The sequence below is a fragment of the Tachyglossus aculeatus genome, chromosome 8, assembly GCF_015852505.1.
Source record: "Tachyglossus aculeatus isolate mTacAcu1 chromosome 8, mTacAcu1.pri, whole genome shotgun sequence".
NCBI lineage: Eukaryota > Metazoa > Chordata > Mammalia > Monotremata > Tachyglossidae > Tachyglossus > Tachyglossus aculeatus.
Genome location: NC_052073.1, coordinates 1830668 through 1852128, shown reverse-complemented (window position 1 = coordinate 1852128; position 21461 = coordinate 1830668). Strand labels below are relative to the sequence as shown.

At 48.2% G+C, this 21461-nt stretch overlaps 1 protein-coding gene across 2 annotated transcripts in view; it reads right to left on the bottom strand.

Moving 5' to 3' along the window:
* The window catches only part of SORD (sorbitol dehydrogenase), a 62310-nt gene extending 46587 nt beyond the window's left edge, over positions 1-15723 (bottom strand). Inside the window, exons 1-2 of one of the 2 annotated variants that reach the window (XM_038750231.1) lie at positions 15604-15723; positions 383-416 (exon numbers count right to left, since the gene is read on the bottom strand). In XM_038750231.1, the coding sequence (XP_038606159.1) occupies positions 383-416; positions 15604-15666 (97 nt within the window). In that variant the 5' untranslated portion in view covers positions 15667-15723. Of the gene's footprint in view, positions 1-382; positions 417-1711; positions 1782-15603 lie in introns of those variants that run through there. The other variant, XM_038750232.1, reaches the window with a different exon arrangement.
* Positions 15724-21461: the final 5738 nt, after the last annotated feature.

Genomic DNA, 21461 nt, shown 5'->3' with positions numbered 1-21461 from the left:
CGCTCATCGGTCTGGGATTATTCCCCATTCAACCCGGCTGAGTGTGGAGGGGAAGTAAAGAGTGGACATTTGCTGAGCTCTGCCTCTGCCCTGATGGTAATCCCCATCAGGGATAAGCGCTTAGTACAGTGCTCTGCACACAGTAAGCGCTCAATAAACACGATTGATGGATTGATTGATCATTCCACGCAGGATGTGGTCAAAACCCCCTGGCTCCAGGGAAAGTTAACTCCAGCCTGGAGAAACCCCAGCTACAGTGAGCCACTCAAGGACACGGAGAACCACAAAGGACAAAAACCCGAGGGTGATGAGATGGGGGAACGTCGAGGGGAGAAGTGTCGCTAAGTAGCTAAACTACTAGTGGAGCGTCACAAAGACCTACCATTTGGGCCGGGTTCAGGAATCGGATAGTTTTCCTAGAAGACACAAAATGGAAAAAATTCAGTTTGCATGACAACTTTCGTGCTTTCCCTCCAGTTCCCCACCATTCATCATCATCATCAATCGTATCTATTGAGCGCTTACTGTGTGCAGAGCACCGTACTAAGCGCTTGGGAAGTACAAATTGGCAACATATAGAGACAGTCCCTACCCAACAGTGGGCTCACAGTCTAAAAAATTTGCGAACAAATTGTTGTTGTTATTATTATTATGATGGTATTTGTTAAAAATAATAATAATAATAATGATGGCATTTGTTAAGCGCTTACTATGTGCCATGCACTGTTCTAAGGGCTGGGGGGGATACAAGCTGATCAGGTTGTCCCATGTGGGGCTCCCAGTCTTAATCCCCACTTTACAGATGAGGTAACTGAGGCTCAGAGAAGTTAAGTGACTTGCCCAAGGTCACACAGCAGACATGTGGCGGAGCTGGGATTAGCTCTGGCATTTGTTAAGGGCTTGGGAAGCAGCGTGGCTCAGTGGAAAGAGCCCAGGCTTTGGAGTCAGAGGTCATGGGTTCAAATCCCAGCTCCGCCGATTGTCAGCTGTGTGACTTTGGGCAGGTCACTTAACTTCTCTGTACCTCAGTTACCTCATCTGTAAAATGGGGATTAAGACTGTAAGCCACCCCGTGGGACAACCCGATCACCTTGTAACCTCCCCAGTGCTTAGAACAGTGCTTTGAACATAGTAAGCGCTTAACAAATGCCATCAATCAATCAATCATATTTATTGAGCGCTTACTGTGTGCACAGCACTGTACTAAGCACTTGGGAAGTACAAGTTGGCAACATATAGAGACAGTCACTACCCAACAGTCTAGCCCACTGTTAATAATATTATTATTACCATGTGCCAGACACTGTTCTAAGCGCTGGGGTAGATACAAAATAATGGGGTTGGTCACAGTCCCTGTCCCACATAGGTCTCGCAGTCTTATTCCCCATTCTACAGATGAGGGAACTGAGGCCCAGAGAAGTTAAGCAACTTGCCCAAAGTCACACAGAATAGAAGCAGGTTCTTCTTACTCATTCATTCATTCATTCAATCGTATTTACTGAGCACTTACTGTGTGCAGAGCACTGTAGTAAGCGCTTGGGATGTACTCCCATGCCCCTGCTCTATCCACTAGGCCCGCTGCTTCTGGAACTCGGAGAGGCGGGATGGGATCTAGGCCAGAGTCGCGCCTGCCGCAACCCTGACGGTCATAATTCGGTGGAAGGTTTGGTGTCGTCAATCAATCAATCAATCGTACTTATTGAGCGCTTACTGTGTTGTGTCATCCGGGGAGTCCTATTAAGTGGAGTGCCTCAAGGCTCAACCCGACTCCAGGGTGACCGATCGGTTTAAACAATGACTGCAGTGATGGAACAGGCAGCTTGGTCCTTTCGTTTGAAATCGACAAGGTGTGCGCCGGGAGGGAAGAGGTGGCAGCTAAAGCCTCGGATAAGATTAAAATGCAGCGTGACCTCAACGAGATTAGAATTCAATATTGCGAGGAGTGACAAGAAACAAACAGAATGGGACAAAAGTCAAGTCAACAGGGGCAGGACGGTTACGGAAAAAAAACACAAACTGAACAAATACGAGATGAGGAAAACTGGCTCTAGGTGCCGACGAGGGGGAACGACTTTCAGTGTTCGCAGTGGGTACTAGGAGGAAATCTTCTGGCCTGCCCGCCATCCCCGGCTCAAATTCCTCCTCCTCCTCGGCAAATAATCTTTCTTTTCGTTCCATTTCCTGCTGAAGGCACTCCATCAGGTTGACCTCCAAACTGATCAGTCTTCCAAGCTCCAGCTGCGATCGGGGGGCCTGCATTGGCACGCATGCGTGTGCGCGCTCACACTCCCCCCTCCTTCCCTGTTTCCTGGTTAGGTGGTTGCCAGGTACCAGGAAAGACACCGACGAACTCTGAGAAAAGACTCTGAGGCCGCCCCAAGTGATGAAGCAATCATTTCCTCCTACCTGAGCCCTTAGTGCTACTATTAATAGTCTTTTATTAAGCACTTACTGGGGGCAGAGCACCCTAGCAAACACTGGGGTCAGGGGTTCAAATCCCGGCTCCGCCACTTGTCAGCTGTGTGACTTTGGGCAAGTCACATCACTTATCTGTGCCTCAGTTACCTCCCTTCAAGGCCCTCCTGAGAGCTCACCTCCTCCAGGAGGCCTTCCCAGACTGAGCCCCCTCCTTCCTCTCCCTCTCCTCCCCCTCTCCATCCCCCCCGCCTTACCTCCTTCCCTTCCCCGCAGCACCTGTATATATGTTTGTACGGATTTATTAATCAATCGTATTTATTGAGCACTTACTGTGTGCAGAGCACTGGACTAAGAGCTTGGGTAGTACATGTTGGCCAAAGATAGAGATGGTCTTCTAAATGTAGAAGTACTGTTAGGTTCACTCATTCATTCATTCAATCGTATTTATTGAGCGCTTACTGTGTGCAGAGCACTGTACTAAGCGCTTGGGAAGTACAAGTCGATGATGACAATGATGACGGTGATAATGGTATTTGTTAAGCAATTGCTATCTGCCAAGTGCTATACTAAGCGCTAGGGTAGCTACAGGATAATCAGGCCAGACTCAGGTCCTGTCCCATTACCTGAACAACAGGTAATGAATCATTCATTCATTCAATCATGAGCGCTTACTGTGTGCAGAGCACTGTACTAAGCGCTTGGGAAGTACAAGTCGATGATGACAATGATGACGGTGATAATGGTATTTGTTAAGCAACTGCTATCTGCCAAGTGCTATACTAAGCGCTAGGGTAGCTACAGGATAATCAGGCCAGACTCAGGTCCTGTCCCATTACCTGAACAACAGGTAATGAATCATTCATTCATTCAATCGTATTTATTGAGCGCTTACTGTGTGCAGAGCAATGTACTAAGCACTTGGGAAGTACAAGTTGGCAACATCTAGAGACGGTCCCTACCCAACCGCGGGCTCACAGTCTAGAAGGGGGAGACCGAGAACAAAACAAAACATATTAACAAAATAAAAGTAGAATAAATATGTACAAGCAAAATAAATAAATCCCCATTTGACAGGTGGGGAAACTAAGGCTCAGAGAAGTGGCTTGCCCAAGGTTTCGCAAGAGGCCAGTGGCAAAGTCGGGAGCTCACAGGCCCATGCTCTTTCCACTAGGGTCATGCTGCTTACCATGGCTTGAGGTGTGGGGAAGGGCCTATCCTCCTTATAACAGCGGGGAGAACAATCTCTATAATAAATGGCTTAATGAACGTCTCTGCCAATCAACATACTTCCAAATGCAGTCAGATGAGTTTCTCTTGGCACCCGCTTTCACCCCCAGGGCAGTTCATGCAGAAGTGCTTGGTGAGGAAGCTATAAAATCCCATTATAACCTCTCTCACAGCACTGAAGGAAGGCATTCGCCAGGGTCATTTGGTAAAGAGATTATTTGGGGCAGTTTTTTTCCCCAGCTCTCACTACTTTGTAAACTGATCATTTGAAAGCAAAGAAGCAAACAGATTTAGAAACGCCAAGCTAGCCGATAATCAGCTCTAGAAATGAATCAGCCCTAAAAGGTTACCAAAACTATTCACTCAATTGTATTTATTGAGTGCTTAATGTGTGCAGAGCACTGTATTAAGCACTTGGGAGAGTACAATTGAGCATTACACGCGAAATGGAAAGAGCGCTGGGTTCTTCTCAAGCTGTGCAACCTGGCCAAGTCCCAACCTCTCTGGGCCTCGAATTCCTCTTCTTCAAAATAGGGGTGAAATCCCTGCTCTTCCCTCCAACTTAGGCCGTGGGCCCGGGGACAGCGTCTGTCTTGATTATTTGGATCTATCCCCAGCGTTTAACACGGGTTAAGGAAGCTTAAAAAATTCCATTAAATTGCACATGGTCAATCAATCAATCAATCAATCAATCGTATTTATTGAGCGCTTACTGTGTGCAGAGCACTGTACTAAGCGCGTGGGAAGTACAAGTTGGCAACATACAGAGACGGTCCCTACCCAGCAGTGGGCTTACAGTCTAAAAGGGGGAGACAGAGAACAAAACCAAACATACGAACAAAATAAAATAAATAGAATAGATATGTACAAGTAAAATAAATAAATAAATAGAGTAATAACTGTTAACTGTTAGAGTGGACATTTTTTTGATCAGATTTTGATTGCAGAAGAGGCATGGAAATCGGACGGAAGCCCTCACTTCAACTTGAACATTTCTCCGGAGAGGACGCATCAGGGGTTTTCTCCTTCTCTACACACAAGGAGCATCGTGGCTCAGTGGAAAGAGCCCGGGCTTGGGAGTCAGAGGTCATGGGTTCGAATCCCTGCTCTGCCACTTGTCAGCTGTGTGACCCTGGGCAAGCCGCTTAACTTCTCTGTGCCTCAGTTACCTCGTCTGTAAAATGGGGATTAAGACTGGGAGCCCCCCGTGGGACAGCCTGATCACCTTGTCACCTCCCCAGCGCTTTGAACAGTGCTTTGCACATAGTAAGTGCTTAACAAATGCCAGCATTATTATTATTATTATTATTATTATTATTATTATTATTCAGCATCCTGAGGTAAAGGACAGAGCTGCCACCCTCTATTTTCCTGGCCCTAAGCTTACCCACAGCAACTCCCATTCAACCCTCAACCCAACAGCCCACTCTCCTTTAGACCGTGAACACTTTGGGAGTTGGGATCCATGTCGTCCACACCTGTGCATTTTTTCCCCAGTGCTCAAGAGGTTCTTAACCCTCTTGCGATTTCTCCACATCTCATCATCATCAATCATCATCGATCGTATTTATTGAGCGCTTACTATGTGCAAAGCACTGTACTAAGTGCTTGGGAAGTACAAATTGGCAACATATAGAGATAGTCCCTACCCAACATTGGGCTCACAGTCTAAAAGGGGGAGACAGAGAACAAAACCAAACATACTAACAAAATAAAATAAATAGAATAGATAGGTACAAGTAAAATAAATAAATAGAGTAATAAATATGTACAAACATATATACATATATACAGGTGCTGTGGGGAAGGGAAGGAGGTAAGATGCGGGGGATGGAGAGGGGGACGAGGGGGAGAGGAAGGAAGGGGCTCAGTCTGGGAAGGCCTCCTGGAGGAGGAGGTCTCCTAATATACAGTGCTCTGCACACAGTAAGCGCTCAATAAATATGATTGATGATGATCCACGGTCACCGTGATTGTGCTCGAATCACGATAATCACGCGGAGACTTGGAAAAACCACACGCCTGAGCACCCTCAGTAGAAAACAGACGCAACAGAGTTGACTCTGTTTACTGGACTTTGCTCCCGGAGTCAGGGATCTGACCACGACAGGGAGGGAGGGTGATAAAAGATCATTCTTTTTAATCCCTTGCCATTCCTCATTGTATCCTGAATTAGTCCAGAAAAGTCCTTAGATAGGTGGGCTCAATTCTTTCCCTGATCTAATGTTTCAAGTTAATTCCCGATAGTTAAAAAATGACCTTGTTTCGACTTTGCTTCTTTTCTAAGTGAAAGGGTAGGGAGGGTTTCGCATACCCTCCAAATTTGCATGTAGCAGAAGCTCCACCAACATTTTTCAATGACATCAAGACCAGAATGTTAGAGTTACACACCTTTGTACATTCCTTACCTACTCTATTGCTTAAGGATTAGCGAGATACATAGTTACATACATATATATATATATACACATATATATCAATCCCTTTTTCCTTCTTCCTCTTATGTGTGTATATTATTTTAGCCTCTGCCTTCCTCACTAGATCATAAGCTTTGTGACGGGGGGGATTAGGCCTTCTGTACTCTCCCCAATACTTAGTACAGTATCGTACCAGCATTTAGGACAGTGCTTTGCACCTAGTAAGCGCTTAATAAATACCATTATTATTACAGTGTTCTGCACATGAGAGACATCCTTACATACTGATTGATGGCTGCGTGGCTCAGTGGAAAGAGCCCGGGCTTTGGAGTCAGAGGTCAGGGGTCCGAATCCCGACTCCGCCAAATGTCTGCTGTGTGACCTTGGGGAAGTCACTTAACTTCTCTGAGCCTCAGTTACCGCATCTGTAAAATGGGGATTGACTGTGAGCCCCACGTGGGACAACTTAATCACCTTGTATCCTCCCCAGCACTTAGAACAGTGCTTTGCACATAGTAAGCGCTTAACAAATGCCACTATTATTATTATTATTTCCCTTCGCCTCTTCAGCCATTACTTGCGTCCTCTTTTCATCTTAGAAGATAGAGCTGGGGCGGCCATTTTGTACGGCTATGTACTGGCCATGTCCAGCTTTGTACTGACAAAATGAAGCAGCCTGAACTAGTGGATAATAATAATAATAATAATGGCATTTATTAAGTGCTTACTATGTGCAAAGCACTGTTCTAAGTGCTGGGGAGGTTACAAGGTGATCAGGATGTCCCATGGGGAGCTCACAGTCTTCATCCCCATTTTACAGATGAGGTAACTGAGGCCCAGAGAAGTTGCGACTTGCCCAGCTCTGGTGAGGTTACAAGGTGATCAGGTTGTCCCACGGGGGGCTCACAGTTGTAATCCCCATTTTACAGATGAGGTAACTGAGGCCCAGAGAAGTGAAGTGACTTGCCCAAAGTCACACAGCTGACAATTGGCAGGGTCAGGATTTGAACCCATGACCTCTGACTCCAAAGCCCGGGCTCTTTCCACTGAGCCACGCTGCTGGATAGAGCATAGGCCTTGGAGTCAGAAGGACTTGGGTTCTAATCCTGGCTCTGCCACTTGTCTGCTGTGTGGCCCTGGGCAAGTCACTTCATTTGTACTTCCCAAGTTCTTAGTACAGTGCTCTGCACACAGTAAGCGCTCAATAAATACGATTGATTGATTGATTGATTCTCACTCCCTCAGTTACCTCATCTGTAAAATGAAGACTGTGAGCCTTACATGGGATAGGGACTGGGTTCAATGGGATTATCGTGTATCTCAATGCTTAATACAGTGCGTGGCGCATAGTAAGTGCTTATTAAATACTGTGGAATAAAAAAAAAAGATACTGAACAATCCGATTTCAGCTGGGCTGTTCCCCATCCAGGAGACATACAGCACCAGATGCCTTTATTCATTCATTCATTCATTCATTCATTGTCGTATTTATCGAGCACTTACTGTGTGCAGAGCACTGTACTAAGCGCTTGGGAAGTCCAAGTTGGCAACATATAGAGACGGTCCCTACCCAACAGTGGGCTCACAGTCTTTATGTCCAGTAATTTTAAGCACCCCGCCTCCACCTCAGCTCCTTCCGAGTCCCACGGCGGGAAGCGGCGCTTGGGTTCACGGGGAACCGGGAGGAAATGGGGAAGCTCGGGTTTTCCGCTTGCAAAACACTCCGATAATAACTGTCATATTTCACAAGTGCTTATTATGCGTCAAGTACCGCTCTAACTGCCGGGGTTGTTACGAGACAATCAGGTCAGACACAGTCCCTGTCCCAGGTGAGGCTCGTGGCCTAAGGTAGAGGAAGAACCGGTATTTAATTTTCATTTTACAAGGGAGGAAACTGAGGCCCAGAGAAGTGAAGTGACTTGCCTAAGCTCACAGAGCAGACAAGTGGCAGAGCTGGGATCAGAGCCAGATCCTCTGACTCCCGTGTTGGTCACGTCACGTTACGCTGCGTGCCCGGGGTAACATACATCACGTGAGTCTGAGTGTCCGATCAATCAATCAATCGTATTTATTGAGCACTTACTGTGTGCAGAGCACTGTACTAAGCGCTTGGGAAGTACAAGTCGGCAACATATAGAGACGGTCCTTACCCAACAGTGGGCTCACAATCTAGAAGGGGGAGACGGAGATATCCACAAGCCACCAGTGATCCCCTTAACTAGAGCCCCTCCTCATCAGTTGGCTCCAACCTGCTGCCAAACTACCTTTTTTGTGGCATTTGTTAGGCGCTTACTACGCGCCGAATGCATTCTAAGCCCTGGAGTAAATCCCTATTTATCAGGTCGAACACGGTCCCTGTACCATACTGGGCTTACACTATAAGTCAGTGGGAGAACAGATCTTGAATCCCCATTTTACAGGTGAGGAAACTGACGCACAGAGAAGTCACACAATGGACAAGTGGCAGAGCCAGGATTAGGACCCAGGTCTTCGGACTCCTGCTTTATGCTCTTCCCACTGACAACACTGACACTGCTCTGTGCCTCGGTTACCTCATCTGTAGAATGGGGATGAATCAATCAATCAATCGTCTTTATTGAGCGCTTACTGTGTGCAGAGCACTGCTTGGGAAGTACAAGTCGGCAACACATAGAGACAGTCCCTACCCAACAGCGGGCTCACAGTCTAGAAGGGGGAGACAGAGAACAAAACCAAACATACTAACAAAATAAAATTAATAGAATAGATATGTACAAGATAAATAGAGTAATAAATATGTACAAACATATATACATATATACAGGTGCTGTGGGGAAGGGAAGGAGCGAAGATGGGGGGGATGGAGAGGGGGACGAGGGGGAGAGGAAGGAAGGGGCTCAGTCTGGGAAGGCCTCCTGGAGGAGGTGAGCTCTCAGTAGGGCCTTGAAGGGAGGAAGAGAGCTAGCTTGGCGGATGGGCAGAGGGATTGGGGGCATTCCGGGCCCGGGGGATGACGTGGGCCGGGGGTCGATGGCGGGACAGGCGAGAACGAGGCCCGGTGAGGAGATTAGCGGCAGAGGAGCGGAGGGTGCGGGCTGGGCTGGAGAAGGAGAGAAGGGAGGTGACGTAGGAGGAGGCGAGGGGATAGACAGCCTTGAAGCCCAGGGTGAGGAGTTTCTGCCTGATGCGCAGATTGATTGGTAGCCACTGGAGATTTTTGAGGAGGGGAGTAACATGCCCAGAGCGTTTCTGGACAAAGACAATCCGGGCAGGAGCATGAAGTATGGATTGAAGTGGGGAGAGACACGAGGATGGGAGATCAGAGAGAAGGCTGGTGCAGTAGTCCAGACGGGATAGGATGAGAGCTTGAACGAGCAGGGGAGCGGTTTGGATGGAGAGGAAAGGGCGGATCTTGGCAATGTTGCGGAGCTGAGACCGGCAGGTTTTGGTGATGGCTTGGGTGTGAGGGGTGAATGAGACAGCGGAGTCGAGGATGACACCAAGGTTGCGGGCTTGTGAGACGGGCAGGATGGTAGTGCCGTCAACAGAGATGGGAAAGTCAGGGAGAGGGCAGGGTTTGGGAGGGAAGACAAGGAGTTCAGTCTTGGACATGTTGACTCCAACACTGTCCTTCTGACTCCAAGGCCTTTGCTCTATCCATTAGGCCATGCTGCTCCTGTATTTTTTAAGGCCTGGACAGGGGAAAAGTGAACCACTGACAGGTCTAGGGAGACTGGGAAAAGAAGGGTGGAAAGGTTCGGGATGACTCCCTCCGTCAGGAACCGTGGAGGAGAACCGTGTTACCATTATTAGACTGAAAGAGGAAAAAAACAACTCAGCATCCTCAGTGGAAAGAGCCAGACAATCAGAAGATCTGGTTTCTAATTCCAGGTCCGATATTCATTCATTCATTCAATCATATTTATTGAGCGCTTACTGTGTGCAGAGCACCGGACTAAGCGCTTGGGAAGTACAAGTCGGCAACGTATGAGACGATCCCTACCCAACAACAGGCTCACAGTCTAGAAGGGGGAGACAGACAACAAAACAAAACATGCAGACAGGTGTCAAAATCGTCAGCATAAACGGAATTACAGCTAGTTCCAAGGCTCTAAACTAATAAATATTCAACTGAATTTACTGAGCGCTTACTGTGTGCACAGCACTGGACTAAGCGCTTGGAAAGTACATAAGATGCATGACGTACAACATATGAGAACGGGGAGAAGTGCAAAACGGTTATAACTTGTAAGTTATGATCAAAAACAGCACTTACTGGGTTTTTTTTTTTGTTTTACTGTTACGATACTTGTCTGCTGTGTGACTCGGGACAAGTCGCTTAACTTTTCTGTGCCTCAGCTTCCTCACCTGCAGCATGACGACTCCATGCCTCTTCTCTCCTCTTACCTAGACTATAATCAATCAATCAATCGTATTTATTGAGCGCTTACTGTGTGCAGAGCGCTGTACTAAGCGCTTGGGAAGTACAAGTTGGCAACATAGAGAGACGGTCCCTAGCCAACAGTGGGACTATAAGCTTCTTGTGGGACTTGGGCCTAACCTGATTATCCTGTATCTTCCCCAGCCCTAGGTAAGTGATTAACAAATATTAATAAATATCAATTATATTATTTTATATATTTAATTATATTATATTTATTAATTAATATTAATAAATATAATTAAGCGCTTAGTACAGTGCTTTGCACACAGTAAGCGCTCAATAAAGACGATTGATGATTAACAAATAGCACATATTATTAACCTCACACAGTACCCCGTACATTTATTCTAACCGCAACGTCTTCCTTCTATATTTGAAGGACGCTGCGGGGAGAGAAAGGGCTTGTACAGCAGGAGCCGGGATTCGAACCCATGACCTCTGACTCCAAAGCCCAGGCTCTTTCCACTGAGCCACGCTGCTTCTCATGGTCAGGGAGACATAACAGCGGGTACTTCCCAAGCGCTTAGTACAGTGCTCTGCACACCGCAAAGGCCGGGTGGAGTCTTTTTTAATTTATTCTGGTGACTTGACACCCGTCCGCGTGTTTGGTTTTGTTGTCCGTCTCCCCCTTCTAGACTGGTGAGCCCGTTGTTGGGTAGGGACCGTCTCTATATGTTGCCGAATTGGACTTTCGAGCGCTTAGTCCAGTGCTCTGCACGCAGTAAGCGCTCAGTAAATACGACTGAATGAAGGAATGAATAAAGCACAGAACAGGTATTTGGCACTAGTCCCGCTGCCCGCTGCCAATTTGGAAAAGCATTTCCCTGATTCTTGGACTTTGGCTGCCTGGAAATGGAAGAGGGGGAAGGGGGGCATTAACTGGACTGTTTACTGAACTTTGCTCTGGGATTTGGGGGCTGAATTTGGGGGGACTGGAACTCGCATGCGCAAACATCCTGCATTTTTTTAAAAAATGGAATTTAATGATAGCTTTTATTAAGCGCTTACTATGTGCAAAGCACTGTTCTAAGCGCTGAGCGCTGTTCTAAGCGAATTTGTTAAACACTATGCCCCAGACACTGTATTATGCCCCGGAGTATATACAAATCAGGCTGGACACAGCCCATGCCCACGTGTGTAGGCACTGTCTCTACGTGTTGCCGACTTGTACTTCCCAAGCGCTTAGTCCAGTGCTCTGCACACAGTAAGCGCTCAATAAATATGATTGATTGATTCATCATCATTATCAATCGCATTTATTGAGCGCTTACTATGTGCAGAGCACTGGACTAAGCGCTTGGGAAGTACAAATTGGCAACACATAGAGACAGTCCCTACCCAACAGTGGGCTCACAGTCTAAAAGGGGGAGACAGAGAACAAAACCAAACATACTAACAAAATAAAATAAATAGGATAGATATGTACAGGTAAAATAAATGAATAAATAGAGTAATAAATATGTACAACCATATATACATCTATACAGGTGCTGTGGGGAAGGGAAGGAGGTAAGATGGGGGGGATGGAGAGGGGGATGAGGGGGAGAGGAAGGAAGGGGCTCAGTCTGGGAAGGCCTCCTGGAGGAGATTGATTGATGTGGGGGGGGGGGGGTTGCAGTTTTAATCCCCATTTTCCAGATGAGAAAACTGAGGCCCAGAAAAGTGACTTGCCCAAGGTCATCCAGCAGACGCGTGAGATTAGGACCCATGTCCTTCCGACTCTCAGGCCCGGGCTCTTTCCACTAGGCCACGCTGCTTCTCATAATAATAATAATAATAATGTTGGTATTTGTTAAGCGCTTACTATGTGCAAAGCACTGTTCTAAGCGCTGGGGGGAACACAAGGAGGTGAGGTTGTCCCACGTGGGGCTCACAGTCTTCATCCCCATTTTCCAGATGAGGGAACTGAGGCGCAGAGAAGTGAAGTGACTTGCCCAAGGTCACACAGCAGACATGTGGGGGGGCGGCATTCGAACCCATTACCTCTGACTCCCAAGCCTGGGCTCTTTCCACTGAGCCATGCTGCTTCTCTTATAATAATAATGGCATTTATTAAGCGCTTACTATGTGCAAAGCACTGTTCTAAGTGCTGGGGAGGTTACAAGTTGATCAGGTTGTCCCACAGAGGGCTCACAGTCTTCATCCCCATTTTACAGATGAGGTAACTGAGGCCCAGAGAAGGGAAGTGACTTGCCCAAAGTCACCCAGCTGACAATTGGCGGAGCCGGGATTCGAACCCATGACCTCTGACTCCAAAGCCCAGGCTCTTTCCACTGAGCCACGCTGCTTCTCATGGTCAAGGAGACCTAACAGCTTGTACTTCCCAAGCACTTAGTACAGTGCTCTGCACACAGTAAGCGCTCAATAAATACGATTGAACGAATGAATGAATGGTGACGCAGGGCAGGGGCTGATGAGGGGGAAAGCGTGGAGGCAACGGTGGTTTAATGGATAGAGTACGGGCCGAAGAGTCAGATTCATTCAATCGTATTTATTGAGCGCTTACTGTGTGCAGAGCACTGGACTAAGCGCTTGGGAAGGACAAGTTGGCAACATACAGAGACGGTCCCTACCCAACAACGGGCTCACAGTCTAGAAGGGGGAGACAGACAACGAAACAAAACATGTGGACGGGTGTCAAGTCGTCAGAATAAATAGATGGTCCTTGGTTCTAATCTCTGCTCAACCACATGTCAGCTGTGTGACCTTAGGCAAGTCACTTTGCTTCTCTGGGCCTCGGCTCCCACATCTGCAAAACTGGGATTAAGACTGCGTGGGCCAGGGACTCTGTCCAACCTGTAACGCGTATCAACCCCAGCGCTTAGAACAGTGCTCTGCACATAGTAAGCGCTCAATAAATACGATTGATTTAGGCCCTACTGAGAGCTCACCTCCTCCAGGATGCCTTCCCAGACTGAGCCCCTTCCTTCCTCTCCCCCTCGTCCCCATCTCCATCCCCCCCATCTTACCTCCTTCCCTTCCCCACAGCACCTGTATATATGGATATATGTTTGTACATATTTATTACTCTATTTATTTTACTTGTACATATCTATTCTATTTATTTTATTTTGTTAGTATGTTTGGTTTTGTTCTCTGTCTCCCCCTTTTAGACTGTGAGCCCACTGTTGTGTAGGGACTGTCTCTAGATGTTGCCAACTTGTACTTCCCAAGCGCTTAGTACAGTGCTCTGCACACAGTAAGCGCTCAATAAATACGATTGATTGATTGATTGATTGTCTGGCACAAGTGAGCCCGGACTGTGTCCAATCTGCTTTGCATCCACCCCCGAGCTAAAGCAGCGTGGCTCAGTGGAAAGAGCCCGGGCTTTGGAGTCAGAGGTCACGGGTTCAAATCCCGGCTCTGCCAATTGTCAGTTATGTGACTTTGGGCAAGTCACTTCACTTCTCTGGGCCTCAGTTACCTCATCTGGAAAATGGGGATTAAAACTGTGAGCCCTTTGTGGGACAACCTGATCACCTTGTAACCGCCCCAGCGCTTAGAACAGTGCTTTGCACATAGTAAGCGCTTAATAAATGCCATTATTATATTATTATTATTATTAAATACAGTGTCTGGCACCTAGGAGGGACTTAACAAGTATCATTATTATTATTACAATTATTATTATTATTGTTATCTACGGGGTGCAGCGGGGGCAGAAGACGGGGGAAGAGCCGGCGGAGGGGTGGGCAGTGGACGGCCAGGGCATTACCAGCGTGGCTCAGTGGAAAGAGCCCGGGCTTCGGAGTCAGAGGTCATGGGTTCAAATCCCAACTCCGCCAACTAGTCTCTTCTAGACTGTGAGCCCGTTGTTGGGTAGCGACCGTCTCTATATGTTGCTAACTTGTACTTCCCAAGCGCTTAGTACAGTGCTCTGCACACAGTAAGCGCTCAATAAATAGGAATGAATGAATGAACTGTCAGCTGTGTGACTTTGGGCAAGTCACTTAACTTCTCTGGGCCTCAGTTCCTTCTTCTGGAAAATGGGGATGAAGACTGTAAGCCCCCAGAGGGACAACCTGATCACCTTGTAACCTCCCCAGCGCTGAGAAGCAGCGTGGCTCAGTGGAAAGAGACTGGGCTTTGGAGTCAGAGGTCATGGGTTCAAATCCCGCTAAGCCACTTGTCAGCTGTGCGACTTTGGGCAAGTCACTTCACTGGGCCTCAGTTCCCTCAGCTGGAAAATGGGGATGAACACTATAAGCCCCCACCGTGGGACAACCTGATCACCGCTGGGAAGCAGAGTGGCTCAGTGGAAAGAGCCCGGGCTTTGGAGTTGGAGGTCATGGGTTCAAATCCCGGCTAAGCCAATGTCAGCTGTGTGACTTTGGGCAAGTCACTTAACTTCTCTGGACCTCAGTTCCCTCTTCTGGAAAATGATGGTGTAGACTGTGAGCCCCCTTCTAGACTGTGAGCCCACTGTTGGGTAGGGACTGTCTCTATATGTTGCCAATTTGTACTTCCCAAGCGCTTAGTACAGTTTTCTGCACATAGTAAGCGCTCAATAAATACGATTGATTGATTGATTGATTGACTGTCTCTATATGTTACCAACTTGGACTTCCCAAGCGCTTAGTACAGTGCTCTGCACACAGTAAGCGCTCAATACATACGATTGATTGATTAATAATAATAATAATGGTATTTATTAAGCGCTTACTATGTGCAAAGCACTGTTCTAAGCGCCAGGGAGGTTACAAGGTGATCAGGTTGTCCCACGGGGGGGCTCACAGTTTTTAATCCCCATTTTACTGATGAGGTAACTGAGGCCCAGAGAAGTGAAGTGACTTGCCCAGAGTCACGCAGCTGACAATTGGTGGAGCCGGGGTTTGAACCCATGACCTCTGACTCCAAAGCCCGGGCTTTGACAACCTGCTTTGACAATCAGATTGACAATCGGATTGACAACCTGATCACCCTGTAACCTTCCCAGTGCTTAGAACAGTGCTTGGCACATAGTAAGTGCTTAATAAATGCCATTATTATTATTAGAACAGTGCTTGGCACATAGTAAGCGCTGAATAAATGCCATTATTATTATTAGAACAGTGCTTTGCACATAGTAAGCGCTGAATAAATGCCATCCTTTATTATTATTATTATTATTATTATTACCAGTCGCAGGTCCCCGGGTCCGTGCACCACCAGGGCCAGGTTGTCCATCTTCCCTGCCGCCATGTCGCCCGCGTGGCTCGGGATGTGGGGTCGGGGCTGGTCTGGAGAGGGCAGAGGGCAAAGGTCAAAGGGCAAGAGGCGGCGGGGGAGGGTGGGGACCGGCCGCAGGATCACTGGGCGGGGCCAGCGGGCCTGGGGGCGGGGCCTCGCCGGAGAGGAAAGCTCCTGATTGGAAGGATGGCCTGTCACAGTAGGCGAAGGGGCGGGGCCTCGCCTCGAGGGAAGGTTCTGATTGGAGGGTGGCCTGTCACCAGTGGCGAAGGGGCGGGGCTACGCAGGAGAGGGAAGATTCTGATTGGAGGGGTGGTCTGTCACAGGTGGCTGAGGCGGGGCCTCGCCGCGAGGGATTGGAGGGGTGGCCTGTCACAGTAGGCGAAGGGGCGGGGCCTCGCCGGAGAGGAATGATTCTGATTGGAGGGTGGCCTGTCACAGGCGGCGAAGGGGCGGGGCCTCGCCGGAGACGATTGATTCTGATTGGAGGGTGGACTGTCACAGGCGGAGAAGGGGCGGGGCCTCGCAGGAGAGGGATGATTCTGATTGGAGGGTGGTCAGTCACAGGCGGAGAAGGGGCGGGGCCTCTCAGGAGAGGGATGATTCTGATTGGGGGTGGCCTGTCACAGGAGGCTAAGGGGCGGGGCCTCGCCGGAGAGAAATGATTCTGATTGGAGGGTGGTCAGTCACAGGCGGAGAAGGGGCGGGGCCACGCAGGAGAGGGATGATTCTGATTGGAAGGGTGGCCTGTCACAGTAGCTGAAGGGGCGGGGCCTCGCTGGAGAGAGATGATTCTGGTTGGAGGGGTGGCCAGTCACAGGCAGCGAAGGGGCAGGGCCTCGCCGGAGAGGGAAGCTCCTGATTGGAGGGGTGGCCTGTCACAGGAGGCGAAGGGGCGGGGCTTCGCCGGAGAAGAATGATTCTGATTGGAGAGGTGGCCTGTCACAGGGGGCGTAGGGGGCGGGGCCATCCTAGTTTAGTGGAAGGAGGAGGGGCTTGGGAGTTAGGGGTAGTGGGTTCTAATCTCACACGCCACTTGTTCATTCAATCAATCAATCGTATTTATTGAGCGCTTACTGTGTGCAGAGCACTGGACTAAGCGCTTGGGAAGTCCAAGTTGGCAACACATAGAGACAGTACCTACCCAACAGCGGGCTCACAGTCTAGAAGGGGGAGACAGAGGACAAAACCAAACATACTAACAAAATAAAATAAATAGAATAGCTATGTACAAGTAAGATAAATAAATAAATAGAGTAATAAATATGTACAAACATATATACATATATCCATTCATTCATTCATATTTCCTTCATTCATTTCAATCGTATTGAGTTTCCAATTTGTACTTCCCAAGCGCTTAGTACAGTGCTCTGCACATAGTAAGCACTCAATAAATACGATTGATTGATTGATTGATTGAGCGCTTACTGTGTGCAGAGCACTGTATTAAGTAATTGGAAACTCCAATTGGAAACTCAACTCCAACTATCTCCTAGACCCCTCTACACTCCACCGAAGCTGCCCTCTCGAAGGTCACCAATGACCTCCTTCTTGCCAAATATAATAATAATAATAATAATAATAATAGTGTATTTATTTTATTTGTACATATTTATTCTATTTATTTTATTGTGTTAATATGCTTTGTTTTGTTCTCTGTCTCCCCCTTCTAGACTGTGAGCCCGCTGTTGGGTAGGGATCGTCTCTAGTTGTTGCCAACTTGTATTCATTCATTCATTCATTCAATCATACTTATTGAGCACTTACTATGTGCAGAGCACTGTACTAGGCGTTTGGGAAGTACAAGTTGGCAACATATAGAGAGGGTCCCTACCCAACAGTGGGCTTGTACTTCCCAAGCGCTTAGTACAGTGCTGTGCACACAGTAAGCGCTCAATAAATACGATTGAATGAATGAATGAATAATGGCATTTATTAAGCACTTACTATGTGCAAAGCACTGTTCTAAGCTCTGGGGAGGTTACAAGGTGATCAGGTTGTCCCATGGGGGGCTCACAGTCTTAATCCTTATGATTAAGGTGCTTAAAGAAGCAGCCTGGCTCAGTGGAAAAGATCATGGGCTTTGGAGTCAGAGGTCATGGGTTTGAATTCCAGCCCTACCAGTTGTCAGCTGTGTGACTTTGGGCAAGTCACTTAACTTCTCTGTGCCTCAGTTGCCTCATCTGTAAAATGGAGATGAAGACTGTGAGCCCCCTGTGGGACAACCTGATCACTTTGTATTCTCCCCAGCAATGAGAACAGTGCTTTGCACTTAGTAAGCGCTTAATAAATGCCCTTATCATTATTATTATTATTGTTGTTGTCCCCATTTTATGGAAGAGGTAACAGGCACAGAGAAGTTAAGTGTCTTGCCCAAAGTCACACAGCTGACAATTGGTGGAGCCGGAAGCTGAACCCATGAACTCTGACTCCAAAGCCCAGGCTCTTTCCACTGAGTCATGCTGTTTCTCCAGTTGCTCAGTGGAGCGATCCAATGGCTCCTACTCTATCCTAATCCTCCTCTACCTCTCAGCTGCCTTCGACACTGTGGACCGCCCTCTTCTCCTCAACCCGCTATCCGACCTTGGCTTCACAGACTCCGGCCTCTCCTGGTTCTCCTCTTATCTCTCCGGCCGTTCATTCTCAGTCTCCTTTGCGGGCTCCTCTTCCCCCTCCCATCCCCTTACTGTGGGGGTTCCCCAAGGTTCAGTGCTTGGTCCCCTTCTGTTCTCGATCCACACTCCCTCCCTTGGTGACCTCATTCGCTCCCACGGCTTCAACTATCGTCTCTAAGCTGATGACACCCAAATCTACATCCCCGCCCCTGCTCTCTCTCCCTCCCTCCAGGCTCGTATCTCCTCCTGCCTTCAGGACATCTCCATCTGGATGTCTGCCCGCCATCTAAAACTCAATCTGTCCAAGACTGAGCTCCTTATCTTCCCTCCCAAACCCTGTCCTCTCCCTGACTTTCCCGTCACTGTAGGCGGCACTACCCTCACAAGCCCATAACCTTGGCGTCATCCTCGACTCTGCTCTCTCGTTCACCCCACACATTCAATCCGTCACCCAAACCTGCTGGTCTCACCTGCGCAACATCTCCAAGATCCGCCCTTTCCTCTCCATCCAAACCGCTACCTTGCCGGTTCAATCTCTCATCCTATCCCGTCTGAATTACTGCATCAGCCTCCTCTCTGATCTCCCATCCTCCTGTCTCTCCCCACTTCAGTCTATACTTCACACTGTTGCCCGGATCATCTTTGGCATGTTGCTCCCCTCCTCAGAAATCTCCAGTGGCTACCAATCAATCTGCGCATCAGGCAGAAACTCCTCACCCTGGGCTTCCAGGCTGTCCATCCATCCCCCGGCCCCCTCCTACCTCACCTCCCTTCTGTCCTTCTCCAGCCCAGCCCGCACCCTCCGCTCCTCCGCCGCTAATCTCCTCCCCGTACCTCGCTCTCGCCTGTCCCGCCATCGACCCCCGGCCCCCGTCATCCCCCGGGCCTGGAATGCCCTCCCTCTGCCCATCCGCCAAGCTAGCTCTCTTCCTCCCTTCAAAGCCCTGCTGAGAGCTCACCTCCTCCAGGAGGCCTTCCCACACTCAGCCCCCTTTTCTTCTCCTCCTCCCCATCACTCCCCCCGGCCTACCTCCTTCCCCTCCCCGCAGCACTTGTATAAATTTGTACATATTTATTACTCTATTTATTTTACGGGTACATATTTACTATTTATTACTCTATTTTACTACTTGTACATATTTACTACTCTATTTTATTAATGACGTGCATATAGCTATAATTCCATTTATTCTGAAGTTTTTCACACCTGTCTCCATGTTTTGTCTTGTTGTCTGTCTCCCCCTTCTAGACTGTGAGCCTGTTGTAGGGTAGGGACCGTCTCTCTATTCATTCATTCATTCAATCGTATTTATTGAGCGCTTACTGTGTGCTGAGCACTGGACTAAGCACTTGGGAAGTACAAGTTGGCAACGTATAGAGACGGTCCCTACCCAACAGTGGGCTCACAGTCTATGTTATCAACTTGTACTTCCCAAGCGCTTAGTACAGTGCTCTGCACACAGTAAGTGCTCAAGGGGTAGAGCAGCGGGAGCGAGTGGGAGCGATAGGGAGGGGAGGGAGAGCAGTGGAAAAGGAGGGCTTAGTCAGCTGTGTGACTTTAGGGAAGTCACTTCACTGCTCTGGGCCTCAGTTACCTCATCTGTAAAATGGGGATGAAGACTGTGAGCCCCCCGCGGGACAACCTGATCGCTTTGTAACCTCCCCAGTGCTTAGAATGGTGCTTTGCACATAGTAAGCGCTTAATAAACACCATCATTATTATTATTATTAGAACTGCATACAGGAAGCGCTCAATAAATACGATTGAATGAATGAATGCATGAACAGTGCTTGGCACATAGTAAGCGCTTAACAAGTATTCATCATCAACTGGAACACGAGAGACTTAGGGGGCAGGGCCTCTGGAGCACGAGGCGGAGGGACGTGGCTTCTATTCATTCAATCGTATTTATTGAGTGCTTACTGTGTGCAGAGCACAGTACTAAGCGCTTGGGAAGTATAATTGGGCAACAGATAGGGACAATCCCTACCCAACAACAGGCTCACAGTCTAGGAGGGGGAGACAGACGGCAAAGCAAAACAAGTAGACGGACATCAATAACATCAAAATAGGTAAGTAGAATTATAGCTATATACACCGCATTAATAAAATAAATAGAATAATAAATATGTAGAAATATACACAAGTGCTGTGGGGCGGAGAAGAGGGTAGAGCTGAGGGAGGGAATAGGGGTGATGGGGAGGAGAGGAGGAGCAGAGGAAAAGGGGGGCTCAGTGTGGGAAGGCCTCCTGGAGGAGGTGGGCTCTCAGTAGGGCCTTGAAGGGAGGAAGAGAGGTGGTTTGGCGAATGTAAGGAGGGAGGGCATTCCAGTCCAGAAGTGTGAGCCCGCTGTCGGGTAGGGACCGTCTCTATATGTTGCCAACTTGGACTTCCCAAGCGCTTAGTACAGTGCTCTGCACACAGTGAGCGCTCAACAAATACGAATGAATGAATGAATTTAGCTTTAATTCTGTCTGTTCTGACGACTTGACACCCGTCCACGTGTTTTGTTGTCCGTCTTCCCCTTCTAGACTGTGAGCCTGTTGTTGGGTAGGGACCGTCTTTACATGTTGCCAACTTGGACTTCCCAAGCGCTTAGTACAGTGCTTTGCACACAGTGAGCGCTCAACAAAGACGAATGAATGAATGAATTTAGCTTTAATACTGTCTGTTCTGACGACTTGACACCTGTCCACATGTTTTGTTGTCCGTCTCCCCCTTCCAGACTGTGAGCCCGTTGTTGGGTAGGGACCGTCTTTACATGTTGCCAACTTGGACTTCCCAAGCGCTTAGTACAGTGCTTTGCACACAGTGAGCGCTCAGCAAATACGAATGAATGAATGAATTTAGCTTTAATTTTGTCTGCTCTGACGACTTGACACCCGTCCACATGTTTTGTTGTCCGTCTTCCCCTTCTAGACTGTGAGCCCGTTGTTGGGTAGGGACCGTCTTTACATGTTGCCAACTTGGGCTTCCCAAGCGCTTAGTACAGTGCCTTGCACACAGTAAGCGCTGACCAAATACTAATGAATGAATGAATTTAGCTTCAATTCTGTCTGTTCTGACGACTTGACACCCGTCCACGTGTTTTGTTGTCCGTCTCCCCCTTCTAGACTGTGAGCCCATTGTTGGGTAGGGACCATCTTTACGTGTTGCCAACTTCTACTTCCCAAGCGCTTAGTACAGTG